The following is a 16,605-nucleotide window of genomic DNA, read 5'->3' on the forward strand; positions in this document are numbered from 1 at the left end:
GAGTTGAAGGGAATTATATTGTAAAGATAATGAAGTAAAGACTTGAGCAATGAGCATAATAAGAAGACTTGCCATAATAAGAAGACATGAGCCATACAAGTAGTGTTGTACAAGTTTAGAGCCAGTAAACAGAGGAAAGGAAATTCAGAGACAGTTACTGACCTTGTCACAGAGTGTCCAGAAAAAATAGTTATTTAAATAGTTTTATTTAAAGAACTTGTATTCTACTTCCTATTTTAAAAATTTCAAAGTAAGTTACAACCAAAATTGCTAACCTTGTACTAAACAATATTTCCTTTCCATTGTGTGCGTGTATGCCTGTGTATTAGTCCCTGCAGTTTTCTTGCCAAGATTTCAGAAGTTAATTGCCATTTCCTGCTTCCTAGGGCTGAGAGGGAATGACAGGCCCAAGGTCACCCAGCTGGCTTCATGCTAAGGTGGGACTAGAATTTACTGTCTGCCAATTTTAGCCTTATGTTTTAACGACATTAGACAATCACTTAGCATAAAACCTAAGGTATGAAATTTGCTATTGAAGGAATGTTTTTCTTTTCCATAGGGTACTTTTATACCAGATATGGAGATACAATATATCAAATCATAAATTGATTTATTGACAGTTGCTATACCAGGGGCCAATAAGCAGTATCCAGGAAAAAGTGGGTTTATAAACCTTCTTTGTGACTTATGCAAATCTACTTTTGTTTAATTGGTTATATTATATTGTTAGTTAATGAGCCACAACCCATTAGGATATTATTGTCAGGGTGATTAATGAGATTATCCTTACTGACTAGGTTATTTATATGTGTATTAAAATATTCCATAAAGGGTGGATCAAAAGACATCATACTTTCCTAAACACAATTGAGCTCTTACCCTAATGTCTAAGAACTTGTAGTTAATAAATGTTATTTAACTTAAATCAAAATACCTTGGTTTCCAGCACTAAATGTTTCCAGCCATCTAGTTTACTCCTTAATGACTTGCTTGCTTGCATTTTACTTATCTTGTTAGGACTCTATTACTTTGGGCATGGCTGTAAATCCCAGCTTCTGCTGACTTTAGATTTATTTCATTTATTTCACTGAGTTTACTGAAATTGCTTATCAGAATATATAGGAATATGTATTCAGATAAAAAAATTGTCCTATTCTTTTTTAAGTTGTAGTGATGACCATCAATTTTGAATATTGCTATTGCTAGGCAATTGCCACTAGCATTGATGATGTTACCTAGTTTGGGTATTGAAACATCTGCAAGAAAACAACCAAGTCAGAGAGGATCAATTACCACTTTGCTGTGATGGGAGAGTTCAATGGCATCAATGGCTGTAACAGTGATGCTTGCAAGAATGAGAACTCTTAGCTAGGTCATCTTTCTAATGAGATAGAAAAAGGAGGAGGAGATCTTTGGGTAATTACCACAGGGTGGAAGGAGGATAGGTGGGCTTTGCAAACATCAGACAAACCAACTTATATAGGAGAAGAACTTTATAGTGATGCCAGATGTTAAGACTCACAATTTGGAAGACTTTCCTCTAATTACAGGGGGAAAGCGTTGAACTTTTAACAAGCAGATCTGAAGACAGAAATATGGCCTGAACAAAGTCCTAATAAATTCTATCAACAAAGGAACCACTACTGAAAGAAAAATTCATCTTTTAGTAGGAGATATATCATTGGAAAATGGAATGTGAGAAGTATAAACCAAGGAAAATTTGAAATTGTCAAAAAGGAGCCATTTTAAATCAGATATATGTTGTACTATTCAGGTCATGAAACTATATCCTGGAATAATGAAATTTGACCTACGGAATTTAGAGTCAGAATATAAGATCATTGCAACGAAGCAAGTATTATACATGTAATTTATATGAAAGAGAACTAGAGGAGCTATGAATGAGAAAACTGAAGCTAGAAAAAATTCTGCCATATTTCATTTTTGTATTCACATTCGTTATTCATGTATTACTCTGTTTAGTTTATTTTATCGTATATACGTAAGTAGTGGGAAGCTGACAGTGGTGTCATGGTGCCGAGTAATGCTCCCAACTAATTCAAGACTCTGAGGCCTTGGCTTCCTCAAAAATCCAGTTTATTAGGTACATCATATCGGCATGGTCAAAGATGAAACCAACACTGAATAATTCCCGCGTTTTTGGTATAATTAAAGAATAGACAGTGTCCATTCCCCTCGTGTCATAGGTCATATAAGCCACCCAAGCAGGTGATGAACTTCTCAGCACTCCCTCCTGCCAAGTTGCTATGGCACGCTGATTTAGCCTTGGTTCTCAGGAGCCTTATCGTTGTTATGTCTGGCACATTGGAGGAAAACATTCTACATTCCATAAGTAGAATGGCAACTAAGACACGAAGCAAGAAACATCAGCTAGAGTCATTTTGAGAGTTGACAAGTGGTTTATTTGGCTTACAAGGTGGCCTTTAGATGAGGAACCTAGATTACATAGGATAATGTAAATGTGTTTGGAGTAAAAAACATATGTTTGGGCTTTGGTTGTACTTGCAGTATGTTGGCCAAACTGTATGATAACTTAATGATATTGTGCCCGTATGCATGTTGCACATATGTAACAAAAACTACTCTGCTTCTTCTTGAATTTACAGTACTAATCTACTAAAAAAAACCCCTCAATTTTCTATTCTGACTCAGAGCAACTGGTTATGATAGCAATCATGCATATATTTTCAGTTACAGTGGAGTTACATTTATATCCGTTACATGGCAATGAACATTAAGCAACTCCTCTTCCTCTTCCTCTTCCCTAATATTACCAAGATCTCAAGAATCTTCAGACTTTGCTTAACTACTATTCAAATAACAAAAAAGACAATTTTATTAATTGTATGAATGTAATTGGTATCACATCTCACCTGCCCGTAAGAAATACTTTTAAACTCTAAATCCCTTTTGGTTGTGCAGTTGACTTTGAGCAGAATGACATTTCCTTCAAATGACATTGGAAGTACTGAAATACCTTCTTTTGCACTGTTTAATTACTCTGTAATTAACTTGTTTGTAGAAATAAATCCTACAAAAGTTTTCTAAATAAATAGTTATTAGTTGCAAAATATTAAATTCTGTATATGCTTGTTGATTTTTTATAATATTGTAATATAAATGTGCTACATAGAATTACTTTTCCCATTGATTTGAAACAGTTGATTGAGTGAGTATCCTTCAAAAAGGAATGTAACTTTCAGAAAATGTAACTTTCAGAACAAGAAGAATGTTAACAACTATCTACGTAACAGTCAAAAGAAATTATTTTATGGCATAGCTGCTGGAATTGTAACTTCAGACTTAGTAGTTGCAAAAGGAGTACACGAATTGAAAAAAAACCCCAACCCAACGCATCACATAAATTACAGTGAGAGTATTGAAATAGCTTTACAGCATGAAGTTATATGAACAGTAAATCTTTAATATTAGCCTGGGATAAGGTTTAGTAAGAATTGTTAGTATAGTTTTGAATGAAAAGAGAGCACTAGATCCTTCTTCTCTAAGAATCGATGCAGTAGAGTCCTACCAACTTTATTACATTTTTATTTCTATAGCGGATTGGAATATTTACATGAAATTAAAGGCAAGCTGAAGTACAAGTATTTGAAGAAAAGTGTAAGCCATGTCACATCAAAATTACATTTGATACTGATTTCTAGCTATAAACTCTATTGACAGAACTATGCTGGAACAAGAAAATTGATAGAATTTACCAAACAGAATGTAATCACCTGGCTATATTCAAGATCACTTAGGTGATACTGCACAGAAAATCTTATGTCTCCTCATTTGTAAACCATATTCTGTTTTCAACTTGAAATTTAATTCTTTCAGCTTCTTTTGCCCTGCTGAACTATTTAACTTCCAGTCCATTCAATAGATGTGATGGTTCATAATATTTATAGAATGGAATCTAGGTTTTTAATTTGAATCTCCAGATAATTTTTTATCTGTCCAAGTCAAGAAGAAATGTTTGAGCTATTCTCAATTTGAGTAAATTAGAGCAGAACATAGAAAGCTAACTCAGTTGGAACAATGGTATGGTATGAGTTAGACAGATCAGATTCAAGATATAAATTCAGATTTATTTATTCATTTGCTAAAGCTTATAAAATCACTTTATGCAACTTCCTTCATTCAATATAAATTTAGCATTAAAATACAGTTGAGCCGAAAGCAAAAGTAATAATGACACAAAAATAAAATTATTATCATAAGCCACTATACAGTCATACATGTCATAATTCTTAACAATTGCTATTTCTTCAGGAGCAAAACAGTAGTCATCCATCCCCAAATATCCTCCAAAAAAGCCAGATCTTGACTGTCTTAGAAAACAGCAGCAAAGATGGCACCAGCATTATAAAAAATCAGATGGTGCAGAGGATAGGCTCACCTTAGGGTTCTTAATGGTGATATAATTTAGGGCTGCTGCATTCTGTAGCTTCCATAAGTTTTGCAAGGGCAGCCCTATGTAGAGCAAATATGAAGGAATAGAGGCATTAGTAATGGTTTACAAAGCTATAAGATCCGCGAAAGAACACAACTTGCACACAATATAGAACTATAAGGAGCCTTGGTGGTGCAGCGGACTAAAGTGCAATTAAGTAGCACTTAGCTGCCAGCTGCCTGCAATTACTGCGAGTTGAAATCTCACCAGGCTCAAGGTTGACTCAGCCTTCCATCCTTCCGAGATAGGTAAAATGAGGACCCGGATTGTGGGGGCAATAAGATGACTTTGTATAAAAAAAAAACACCGCTTGGGTGGGGGGCAAAAGCCCTACTAAGCAGGTATATACAAAAGTATGAAGGCTATTGCTTAATGCATTGTAAGCTTTCCTGAGTCCCCGGAGAAGGGCGGCATATAAATTGAACCAATAAATAAATAAACAATAAATAAATAAACTATGCATATAGGTCTTCCTGGCTATGGCCTCCACTTCCCCTTACAATAAACTGTGATTCCAAGAGGAGTTATTCCCCTATTTTGACCTCATATGGAAATGAAATGAGACTGAAAAGGGGTCAAGCCCCATGACACCCCATGGTCTCCAAGATTTGACCTCTCTTCTATACATCACACTCAAATGAAACTTCCCATCAGAAACGATTACTGCAAAACATACTCCCAATTCTGACTTCACAAGGGAGCCGTGCTTATTACTGAAGGTAACTGAGAGATCTAGCAAGATCAGGAAGGCCATACTCCTTCCATTCCCTGTCCTACCACAGGTCACCGCAAGAGCAATCAATGTAGCCTCATTCCTTGGCCTGAAACTAAGTGAAAAGGATTTAGATTTCCTGCTTCATCGAAAGCACCATGTAACTACAGATCTGCTGCCTTTTTAAGAACATTTCCCAGAAAGAGAAAGTTGGAAAAAGGCTAATAGCTGGGTCAAGCAATGGCAAGTTGAAAAAAGGATGCACTGCCACTTTCTTCAAGTCAAGTAGCATGCCGTGCCCTTAAAACCCACTTTTTCCAGCAAGCCGGACTGGCTTAGGAAGAAATTTTTTTAAATTTTTAAATGTTTAATTGGTTTGTGGTTTTTTAAATTTTGGGCCAAATTTATATAGATTTTAATTGTTTTTAATATTTGTATTTCATGTTTTTAATTCTGGCTGTGCACCGCCCTGAGTCCACAGGGAGAAGGGCGGTATATAAATTGAAAAATAAAATAAAATAAATAAATAAATGAACTCATCACTCAAGGATGCATTTAGCCACAAGCACTTCATCAAGATGAAGTTACCTTGTCAGTTTTCACCAACCAGATAGGACAAATATCTAAACCATTGTGCTGATGTTACAGAAGATCCTGTTCATTTTTTATTTTTTGCAAATAATTTTGTAAGACTGTGTGTCTGTCACCCCTTTTAAACTTGCCCAGTGGTTTGATTATGCATGTTATGCCCCCTAATGTCTGGAAAAATGATCACAGCACCCCAAAAACTTATCTTCCTACCCAGAATTGTTTGGATTGCTCTAAATAGGGGTGAATGGATAGCAATAAATGGAAAGTATTAATGTTTTGCCATTCTGATTGCCATGGAGACCTGAATCTATGCTCATGTTTGGTTGTATTTGTTCTTCTTGATCACTGATGCTGTTCAATCTATTCTGCCACTTCATTTACTGTCTCCTGGTTGTGAGAGAATAAACATAATAGTACAGTAAAAAGCATTCTGATCATGGTCAAAATACTTACAAAGCCTATATCTGAATGAAATCTCTGCACTAATTCAGACTTATCCTTCCTGTACAGAAGAGGAAATCCAAGACAAGGCTGTTCTACAGCTCTGCATGGAAACAAGCTGTGGCAATATCAAGTTCCAATTTGTTGAAATGTTCTCCTATACATTTTTCAAACATGGACCCCAAGTTTCATTCAACTTTCCCATTAATCTATTTGCTTGATGATAACATGGAACGGTTATGAGATGTTCCTTATTGTAAGTAGCTCATAACTTCCACATGATCTCTGACAGGAAAGTAAGTTGTTGCATCTGTCAGGATCGCCATTGTTTAACCCATTCTGGCAAAAAGATGAATTAGTATTTGATTTACAGTCTTAGTAAAATTCAATTTAGTCCACTTAGTGGTGAAGGCCACAAGAGTTGATACAAAGTGCCTGCCTCTGAGGGATCTAGTTGGAGATTTGTCTTATGTTGACTATATCTACCAATCTCTGGTATAGAGTTTCCATGATAGGGAAGGATTATAAAATTATTCCTTCTATTCTCCACCTTCTGGTAAACTTCACAGGATTTTAGATGTTCAGTCACCTCCCTGCCATATTCAGTCTGGAATAAAAAAAAATCATTCATTCATTCACTGGTTCTACTCATCCTCTTTTATCAAGTGTGTAGTTATGTGTTAAGCTTGCTATACTTATGAAAATAGGCACATAAATCTCTAGGCACATAAGACTTGCTACACTCTTGAGACACTATATTGGGAGGGTGGTCTTGGTATTCATAAGACCTTTTCAACTTTTATGATTATCTCATTGCATGTAATTATTAAAATATGGGTGGAAATATTATTTCTGAGGCAGAGTATCATTGCTCTGTGAGAAATTTTGTCTTGCCAAACTTTTACTGCAGGTGATCAGTTAATGCAGCAATTGATATGGTTGCTATTATATAGTACAATTTATTCAAATAATCTGGTACAAAAACAATGCTCTCTGTGTGAGTTTTTATGAGCTTCCACACATTTTTTCTTTTCAAATATATTCGTGTTTCTTTGCGTTTGTTGAAAAATAAATATTAAAAAACATATGGCTACGATGTCTAAAATACACTCTATTCCACTTGAATCATTTCAAAAAGCCTGGAGGATTTCTTTTAAATTGGGAGAAAAGTTTATTGCCAATAAATGGTTTTCTCTTGCTCTTAAAACATCTGAGTAAGCAATTTTATCCAGCTTAGAATACAAACATCATACATTTCATTTTTAAAAGTGCCAGTCTACAGCTCATTTTCTAAAAAATGTATTTTTCATTCCATGATGGAGTAAACTAATTGTGTTTTAGTCTGAATTGAAGAATTATCTGTGCCTTTGGTTTGCTTATGGCTTCAATGATTTTCTTGCCAGGTGCTGTAATATTACTTGGGCGGACAAATATGTTTCGATTCAATCATCCCAAGGAAGCAGCCAAACTGAGGGAGAAAAGAAAGGTGAGATTATGGAATACATAGCAAACTTCCATTACTTCTAAACTAAGGACCTGATTGATCTTGGTGCAATAATTTGAATGAGATTAAAGTACAATGTTTATGCTCCCCACCCCAAAATATTCTTACACAAAAAATATTGTCATGGAGGAAATCATCTATGTAGTTGCAAGGAGTCAAAATCAACTTGATAGCATATAATTGATCAGTTAGTCAAATAACCATTAACTTTTCTGTTGTCTTTAACAGAGTGGATTGCTTTCTTCCTTCAGTTTGTCCATGTCAGATCTTTCAAAGTCTTGTGAAAACCTTTCAACAGTTATGCTGTATAATCCAGGGTGGGTTTTTTCTCAACTACTTTTTTATGGCTGATATCAATATATTGTATTTATATTTGAACATGTAATTATTTTTAATTATCCTTCAAATATGTAAATAATATGTATTAATATTAATTGTTAAGAGAAAATGGAGAAATGTGAAAATCAGGTAGTAAAAAAATCTGCTTGATAAATATTCTAACAGCAGAACTGTCTTTACTACAGCTTGAGTGAGCTGAGCACCTTTACTGAGCACCTTGGTAAGGTGCTCAGTAAATCTGCCTTTGCAATCCAGAGATCACTTGAGGAGGCCAAAAGGCATGGCTAATGGCCTACATTTGTTTGGAGACTCTAAAACTATTATATCCTTTCATTATGCAAAGAACTAAGCTCAAATCATGAGCACATTACTCACTTAATGTGAGTGCTAACAGACTACTATCATTTTACTCCAAATTATAAATAAATTTAATCATTGTTTTTAGGACATTGTAGGTATCCCCCAACAAAAATAATAATCTTATATTAAGAAGTGGCTCCAAAAGTTTGAAGATGTAAAATCTAAAAGGAAAAGGAAAATGCAGGATTTTAAAAATATGATTATAAAGGAATACATAAATATATGGTTTTTTTTTAAAATGATAATATTTTTAAAATTCTGGCCAGTTGATTGTATTAATTGTAAATGTATGTAACTGTATTAAAGTGTAAAGCTGTGCAACATTTACTGTCATCCAGGTTGAAGTATAACTGCAAAATAGCAATTGCAATCGTTAAAAGAATTCCCTTGTTTCATGTATGAATTTTAGACCACTACATAGATGGTTAGAACAATTTCTCCTGATAATACTTGTTTCTTGCACGGGTCAGGTGACCGGAAATATCTCTTCCCTCTTCTATGTCAAAAAAATTAGCTTACAACTCTTAACTATTTGTACTTTCATAGGTAAGGCTCTTTTTCAAAGCTACTGCTTGTATCTCAGTAATCTAGTTAGTATTTCAGTCTACTTTTTTTAACCTAATACAGTCTACTTTTAACTTAATGCAGCTATGTCTGTAATGTACTTCTGCTTAATGTGTTTTCGATCTCCACTGTGCAGAGCAAATATATCTGTCACTTCAAATGGTGGTAGTGTGGAATAAGGCATTCAATAAAATGTCAAATTTTGCTCTCTAGCCCCCAGGTTGCTTATTCTTTTAGGTTGTAAAAAATGTTCTATATTCACGCTCTGTATTTTTGCCACCTTTGGTGGGTAGGAGGTGGGGGCAGGCATATAAGTTCTTGAAGTTCACTTACGTTTCCCAGAGTTGCAGTTTGCTTGAGAGTAGATTTGCTATTTAATTAAACCACCATCACAGCAAAAGACATATTAAATGCAATCATTTAATATGACAGGTAATTTGCTCCCAAGAAAAATGGCCCCTCAGTGTCAGACCAAAGTCTGTCTACTTCAGCATTCTTTCTTCAAGAGTGGCCACAGATGATTTCTGGGAAGCACACAATCAGCCTGGGCATAGTTTGTCTCTCATTGTTTGCACTTGAAATCCTTTTTTCTCTGACCCTTACGTAGCTGCAATCATTAACAGGCATTAATCAGCTATAAGTTTCTGAGAGTGATGACCCAATAAAAATCTGGAAAATCTTGTGGGAGAAAAAAATTGGAGTTTTCCCTGGAGCTTTTTCCTGCAAGGCTTATTTTTGTTGCCAGACATTGAAAAATTGGGTTATTTCCTAATATTTGATTTTCAACTGAACATAAGTTAAGGTGCAGAAACAATTATTGCCAAGAAATCAACTAACGTTTTAAAGTGTGGCAAATCTTTATTTATTTCACAATATTTATAACCTGTCCCAATTCCAAAGGCTTTGAGTGGCGGGGGAGGGCGGGAAAGTACAACATTAAAAAAAGGAAAAAACCCAAAAGCATAATAATGGATAAGTAAATATAATTACCAAAAAAGAACCATAGCCAGCAAAGATAAAACCCCAGATGGATATACACAGTCAATCAGTTGGAATTGGAAGCACATTAACATAAAACAGCTTTAACCTGTTTGTGCAACTGTAGCAAATTGGAAGTTGCACAAAGTTCTAGAAGAGGGGAGTATTCCATAAGGTGGGGGTTGGGGGAGGGAAGAGGCTGTTACAGGGATGATTGCCATTCATTCATGCCCTGTGGGTATCATGACAGGAACTTTCTTTAGAAGAAGAATCGGCTGATAGAAAGTATTTCAGATTCAGCAAATGAGAGTTATTAGACATGTATTCAGAATCTTGTTCCATCTATCGACAATTTTCCTCCTGAAAATTAATGTTGTCTGTATCTATTCTATAGTGTAGAAGATAAAAGTCCTGTATTCTTGTTTTTGTTGTTATGGATGGTAACCTACAATTAGATTTATACTTAAAGACTGTTGGAAACTTAATAATGCTTCATCAAGAATCTAAGATTTATTTAGGTAGCATCTAAGAATATAGGCAATTCTAAGTAGGGTTTGGTTTTTGTTTCGTTTTGTTTTGTTTTTTGCAAAATTAGGATGTTCAGGTCCGATAAATTTGGTAATTCCAGTTATAGAGGGAATCCTTTAGATATTGTTCCAAAGGCTCTAATCACAATTGGTATAACAATGGATTTTTTTTTCCATAAGTGTTTTACTTTGATCTGCAAGTCCCAATATTTTTTAATTTTTTCCACTTGTTTTTCCTCAATCCTAGCATCACCCAGTATAGCAATATCAATGAAGCAGTCTTTCTTCTTTTTGGCAAATGTTGTATCCAGCAGGTGGTGAACAAGATGCGTGTCTGTTTGGATCTTAAAGTCCCATAAGATTTTAACCAGCTTTTTCCAAAACCTTCTCACTTGGTGGTCCCAGTAGTCTCCCCTTATCCCTCCTTACTGCTTGTTCTTTCTTAAGTGCTTTATAAAATTTCTTATGCTCTCTGAGTGATGAAAAGGAACCTAATGAGTTGTCCATCAGAAAAGTAAGCACTGCAGTAAGAGGACATTTTTTGCTTTATAACAACCTGTGTCAAACCAAGGTTTGCATCTTATATGAAGGAGGTTAGAATTAATTTATGAAACTCTAGATGGTGAGGCCTAGAAAATGTGGATAATAGTTTGGTAACGTAATAACACCTGTTCAGAGGAATCTGCTAAAAAAATTTGGGAGTGGAATTGAAAGAGAGTCCCAAAGGTGCTTTTTCAGGAGGCAACTGGACTTTCTGGTTTTTTTCTTTGAAGACATTTTGCTTCTCATCCAAGAAGCTTCTTCAGCTCTAACAGGATCATGGAGAATGGAAGGATTTATATTCCTTGCAGACAGCTGGCCATTTGCATCCTTTTAGAAGGTCATTGAAGCACTTGGAGATTTATCTGTGTCCTCAGGGTCACTGAAAAGACTTTTAGCTATACAATTTGGGATGAACACCCTTTGAATGGTGTGGGAGTAGGAATGGATTTCCAGAGAAAAATTGCAGACTACAGGAACCAGGAGCACTACTCAGGTGACCCTGAGGATTAACATATTATGTGGCTTAAATTGAAATAAATGGGCAAGGACCATACTTGCACATAGCCCCAACATAGTCATAGAGATATTACATTTTGTAGTGACCATTGCACAGTCTTAATGTGCATCAAACTGTGCATCAACACAGCCAGTTCCTCTGTGAACTCATGTCTCTCCTGGGTTTCTGTTTCTGGAGAGCAATCTTTTGAAACACCCTCATCTGCTGAAATTGAAGACCATATGAGGCTAACCAGATCATCAATGGAGGAATTGGACACCAACCCTCCTATGATGATGGCTCAGTCTCCCTTCTTTCTTGGCACATACCTGGCTGGAAAGTGAAGAACACAGATACCTCTTTTCCGGAATATATTAATTTGTTTGGTATTTTGTTCCTCCAAGGAACATGGGCCATAGATGATATCTTTCTCTCTGGATATGCTCTGCAGGCACTCAAAACTCAACACATTAAAAATGGAAGACTCTCAGGAATTTGAGGATATTAGAAGTAAAAATTAAGCATATTTTAAAATATTCAGCTAGCAATTATATATTTATTTCTGAATGAAGTATATTTTAACTTTTAAATATTCATATTTTCAACAAGTGAACTATGATATGAATAATATAATCTAAAACGTAATAAAATGATTGTGTATCTATAAAGATAGTTTTTAAAATTCTTTTCCCATCTTCTTATGTGCATGTAAAATTTTTCTTCATCTTTGATTCACAATTCTATCAAAGTTCCAAGTGAGTTGAGATCTAATAAAGTGATCATGTATAACACAATTACACTGAAAGTAGAAGAAGTATTAGTTGCATGTATTTGTTCCTGATTTACAGAGAAAATCCATCTTCTGTGTACTAAATTTCCAATATATATAAATTGTATCTTAACTGTTTGTTGCTTGCAATTTCCTCTGGAAAATTGCACCTGAAAGTTGGGAAATCTGAATTTTTTGCAATGGATTTCTAAATATAATAGCTAGTATTTCATTAATAATGTCCTTCATATTTTCTTTTTATCTATCTATGAAACATTTCTGTTCTATAGTTACTGCTGTTTTTCTTTTTGCTTAATTGATTACTGTACTTTATTTCTCTCCACATCTTCTGGCAGCCTTTTCCCTATAAAAGGACCAGTCTTTTTAAGGTAGAAAAAAATTAAATTCTTTATATTGAGTGCTTTACTTGCATGGATCTAACATGTAGAACCAATGCTGATCATTCTTCTCTCATGTTTAATGTTTCTCTAACATGGTTACAAATTAGATTGTACATGAAACTTATTTTGTTGAACATATTAAATTATAGACATGCAGTTCTAATAATTCATCAAAATGATCTTACAAAAAATAATGTAGCTCTTTCCTTTTTGAAACAACAGATTAGAATTTGAGAGACAACAAAGAGAAGAACTAGAAAAATTAGAAAGTAAAAGGTAACTTTTATTAATATTTCTTTGTAAATTTATATTGTTGATACGTGATAAGAGAGTTTTTGATTTTGCTAGAATTTTTTAATGATAAAGCTTAGTGGTTGAAAACAAGCAGATTTCTCTCTGTATTATTAACTTTCTAACAGTTTTCTTTTAGAAAGGTCTAATGGCATTTATGTTGTAATTCAACATAATTTGATTTTATTTGAGCTTTGTAATAATAATAGGAACAGATTTCTATAACCACTTAATCTCTTATCAGTGTTTTAGAGATGAAGTCTAGATTGCCTGGGCTCTTGTAGAGATGGAACAATTCAGACCATTTTGCATATATTATTGGACTGTCCTTTTTTTCAAACATAAACTTGATTTATTTCTGTACTCTTCAACCTCATGTTAAGTTTGGTCCAGAGGTGGGCTTCAGCAAATTCTGACCAGTTCTGGAGAACCGGTAGTGAAAATTTTGAGTAGTTCAGAGAACCGGTAAATACCACCTCTGACTGGCCCCGCCCCCATCTATTCTCTGCTTCCCAAGTCCCAGCTGATCGGGAGGAAATGGGGATTTTTCAGTAATCTTCCCCTGGATTGGGGAGGGAATGGAGATTTTACAGTATCCTTCCCATGCCACACCCACCATGCCACGCCCACCAAGCCATGCTACGCCCACCAAGCCACACCCACAGAACCAGTAGTAAAAAATTTTGAAACCACCACTGGTTTGGTCCAATGGGTACACTACTCTAATTTTGGTAACAAACAGTTTATAGAAATATTCAGAAAGGTCGCTAAATTTTGTTTGAATATAATTGCTGTGAGAAGGCTTTGACTTAATATTAGCATTGCCTTATTTTTGCAAAGTCTGTAATTCTATTACTTTTCTGGACTTCCTTCCTGTAGCTCTCACTACATAGGTTTTACATGAACAAACATAAGAGCACCCATCATTGTACATGCTGCTGCATTTTAGACTAGTTATAGTTTCTGGGTGATCTTCAAGAGCAGCCCCAAATGCACTGCAGAAATCCAAATGGGAAGTGACCAAGGTATGAATAACTATGAACAAGGCCTCCCAGTCCAGAAAAGGGTGCAGTTGGTACACTGGATGAATCTCTGCAAAGCCATCCCCCACCCTTATTCTCAGCTACTACCTGCTCCTCAAGCAGGAGCCATGAGTCCAAGAGGCCCCCCAAATTGTGTACTAGCTCAGATGGAAGTTCCACCTTATCTAAAGTTAAAGATGAAATATATAGTTGTTTTAATCATCAAAGGTTGTTTCTCAATAATTCCATTTAGAAATGTAATTCTTCAAATATGTCAATGTTATATTTTTAGGTAACAGTCATTAGGTATATCTTTAGATAAATAAAATCTCTTTCATTAAAACATTTTAGGAAACTCATAGAAGAAATGGAGGAGAAACAAAAAACTAACAAGGCTGAATTAGAAAGAATGCAACAAGAAGTAGAATCACAACGTAAAGAAACTGAAATAGTTCAGCTGGAAATCCGAAAACAAGAGGAGAATCTTAAGAAGAGAAGCTTTCACATAGAAAACAGGATGAAAGATTTATTGGCAGAAAAGGAAAAATTTGAAGAGGAGAGATTACGGGAACAGCAAGAAATAGAGCTTCAGAAAAAGAAGCAAGAAGAAGAAATTTTTGGTAGTGTTAAAGAAGAACTTCAGCGATTACAAGAGCTTAATCAAAATGAAAAAGCGGAGAAAATGCAGATTTTTCACGAACTGGAAAAACTTAAAAAGGAAAAAGAAGAACAGTATTTAAAATTAGAAGTGGAGAAAAAGAGATTGGAAGCTCAGGAAAGAGAACAGGCATTGTTGGTGGCAAATCTAGAAGAACAGCTTAGAGACAAACAAATCATGATACAGCTGCTAAAAAGAGGAGATCTGCAACGAGTTGAAGAAGAAAAGAAGAATCTGGAAGACATCAGAGAATCTCTCTTGCGAGTCAAAGAAGCCAGATCTGAAGCAGAGGAGGATTGTGAAGAATTAGAAAAGGTACAGTGTAACTTCATGGATTTTAAGAGAAAACAGCTAGACCAATTGACTAGCTTAGAGAGAGATTTGGTTCAAGAAAGAAATCATCTAGAAAAACAGATGATCGAAGAACAAGAAAATCTGGATCATTTGAAACAGGTACACACAGAGCATTTAAATTTAGACAAAAACACACCAGATACTGCATTAGCTGTGGAAGAATGTAACAAAATAAGATCGTGTGAATATAGGTTGCACCATAAGGAACGACAACTTCTGTATCTCATTAATAATCATTTACCAGCTTTGATGGAAGAAAAACAAAGAGCTTCTGAAGTTTTAGACAGAGGCTTGCAAAGCTTGGACAATACACTTTATGAGGTGGAAAAAGAAATGGAAGAAAAAGAAGAACAGCTTGCCCAATACAGAGCTAGTGCCAGTGAGCTGCAGCAGCTTCAAGAAACATTTGAATTCACGGCCAACGTAGCTCGTCAAGAAGAAAAGGTTTGGAAAAAAGAGAAAGAAATTCTCGAATCAAGGCAAAAACAGCAGCGGGAGGCACTGGAACAAGCAGTTGCTAAGTTGGAAAGGCGGCACTCTGCTTTACAGCGCCATTCTACCCTAGAAATTGAGGAGCAAAAGCAGAAACTTGCAACTTTGAACAACAGTTGTAGGGAACAGACAGGCTTGCAAGCAACAGTAGAGGCCCAGCAAAAAGCCCTGGAACAAGACCGAGAAAAGTAAGAAGGATCAATTTTGCCCTGTACGTATTAGATACAAGCCCATATTCACATTCCCTGTAGTTTCATTGAAAATAGTTTTGGTGCTGCAATATCAATGGAAATATCCTGATTTTATTGTAATTGTCTTACTTCTCCAGAGGTTGTTGAGTCAATAAAGCAATGCAGTATTGCTTCCTATGTAACTGCATCCAAGGAAGAAAAATCTCCCTCACCCCATTTATATTTTAAAATCTCAATGTTAAATATAATAATATTTCCAAGATCGTGTATAGTTTTGTCCTCAAACATTTTTAATTCAGATTCTTGGCTTCTCCTTTGTTCACAAAATCATTAAGTTCTTTTGAAGAGAGTTTTTAAAAAAATTCTTTTGGGGCAATATCTAAAGCCCCGAAATATTATAGAACAAAATCTATTCATATTTTGAGTTCTTTGAGGAAATGTGGACTTATGTGGAAAACGATTTATGTAAATGTGGCTATTCTACAGAAAAGAATGAGTGATCCCATTTTTATCTTTGAGGTTGAATATTCATACCTGAATAATGAATATAATCATTTCTGTAGAAAGCACATTATTGCAAATATCCTTTAGTAGCTTGATGGAACTAAAAAAGCCAAATTCAAAAAAAGTTTTGTATTAATAAAAAATCCTTACTATATTTTAATGCAGTTTTAAATGATTGTGTGCATGTCATATGCACCCGCACACATAAGGTATGCAAGTTATTTTGTTTTGCACTGTTGCAAATATGAGATAGTATATATTTGAAAAAAATATTGAAAATCCTGAAAGTTAGAACTCCAAACCAAACAATCTTGTTTTTGTTTTTTTAATTTAACAATACATAAAATACAATTTTATGGTAGATTTCAATGAGGTACCAATTGACAATAGACTT

The 16,605-nt window shown here is 34.9% G+C and overlaps 1 protein-coding gene across 2 annotated transcripts in view; it reads left to right on the forward strand.

Moving 5' to 3' along the window:
* KIF16B (kinesin family member 16B) overlaps nucleotides 1-16,605 on the forward strand; it is a 134,848-nt gene that overhangs the window by 63,037 nt on the left and 55,206 nt on the right. The window contains exons 16-20 of one of the 2 annotated variants that reach the window (XM_034432403.3): nucleotides 7,622-7,704; nucleotides 7,951-8,039; nucleotides 12,655-12,687; nucleotides 12,922-12,975; nucleotides 14,364-15,704. In XM_034432403.3, the coding sequence (XP_034288294.2) occupies nucleotides 7,622-7,704; nucleotides 7,951-8,039; nucleotides 12,655-12,687; nucleotides 12,922-12,975; nucleotides 14,364-15,704 (1,600 nt within the window). The remainder of the gene's footprint in view (nucleotides 1-7,621; nucleotides 7,705-7,950; nucleotides 8,040-12,654; nucleotides 12,688-12,921; nucleotides 12,976-14,363; nucleotides 15,705-16,605) is intronic. The other variant, XM_034432404.3, reaches the window with a different exon arrangement.

The sequence above is a fragment of the Pantherophis guttatus genome, chromosome 1, assembly GCF_059756535.1.
Source record: "Pantherophis guttatus breed Tessera chromosome 1, ASM5975653v1, whole genome shotgun sequence".
Taxonomy (NCBI): Eukaryota; Metazoa; Chordata; class Lepidosauria; order Squamata; family Colubridae; genus Pantherophis; species Pantherophis guttatus.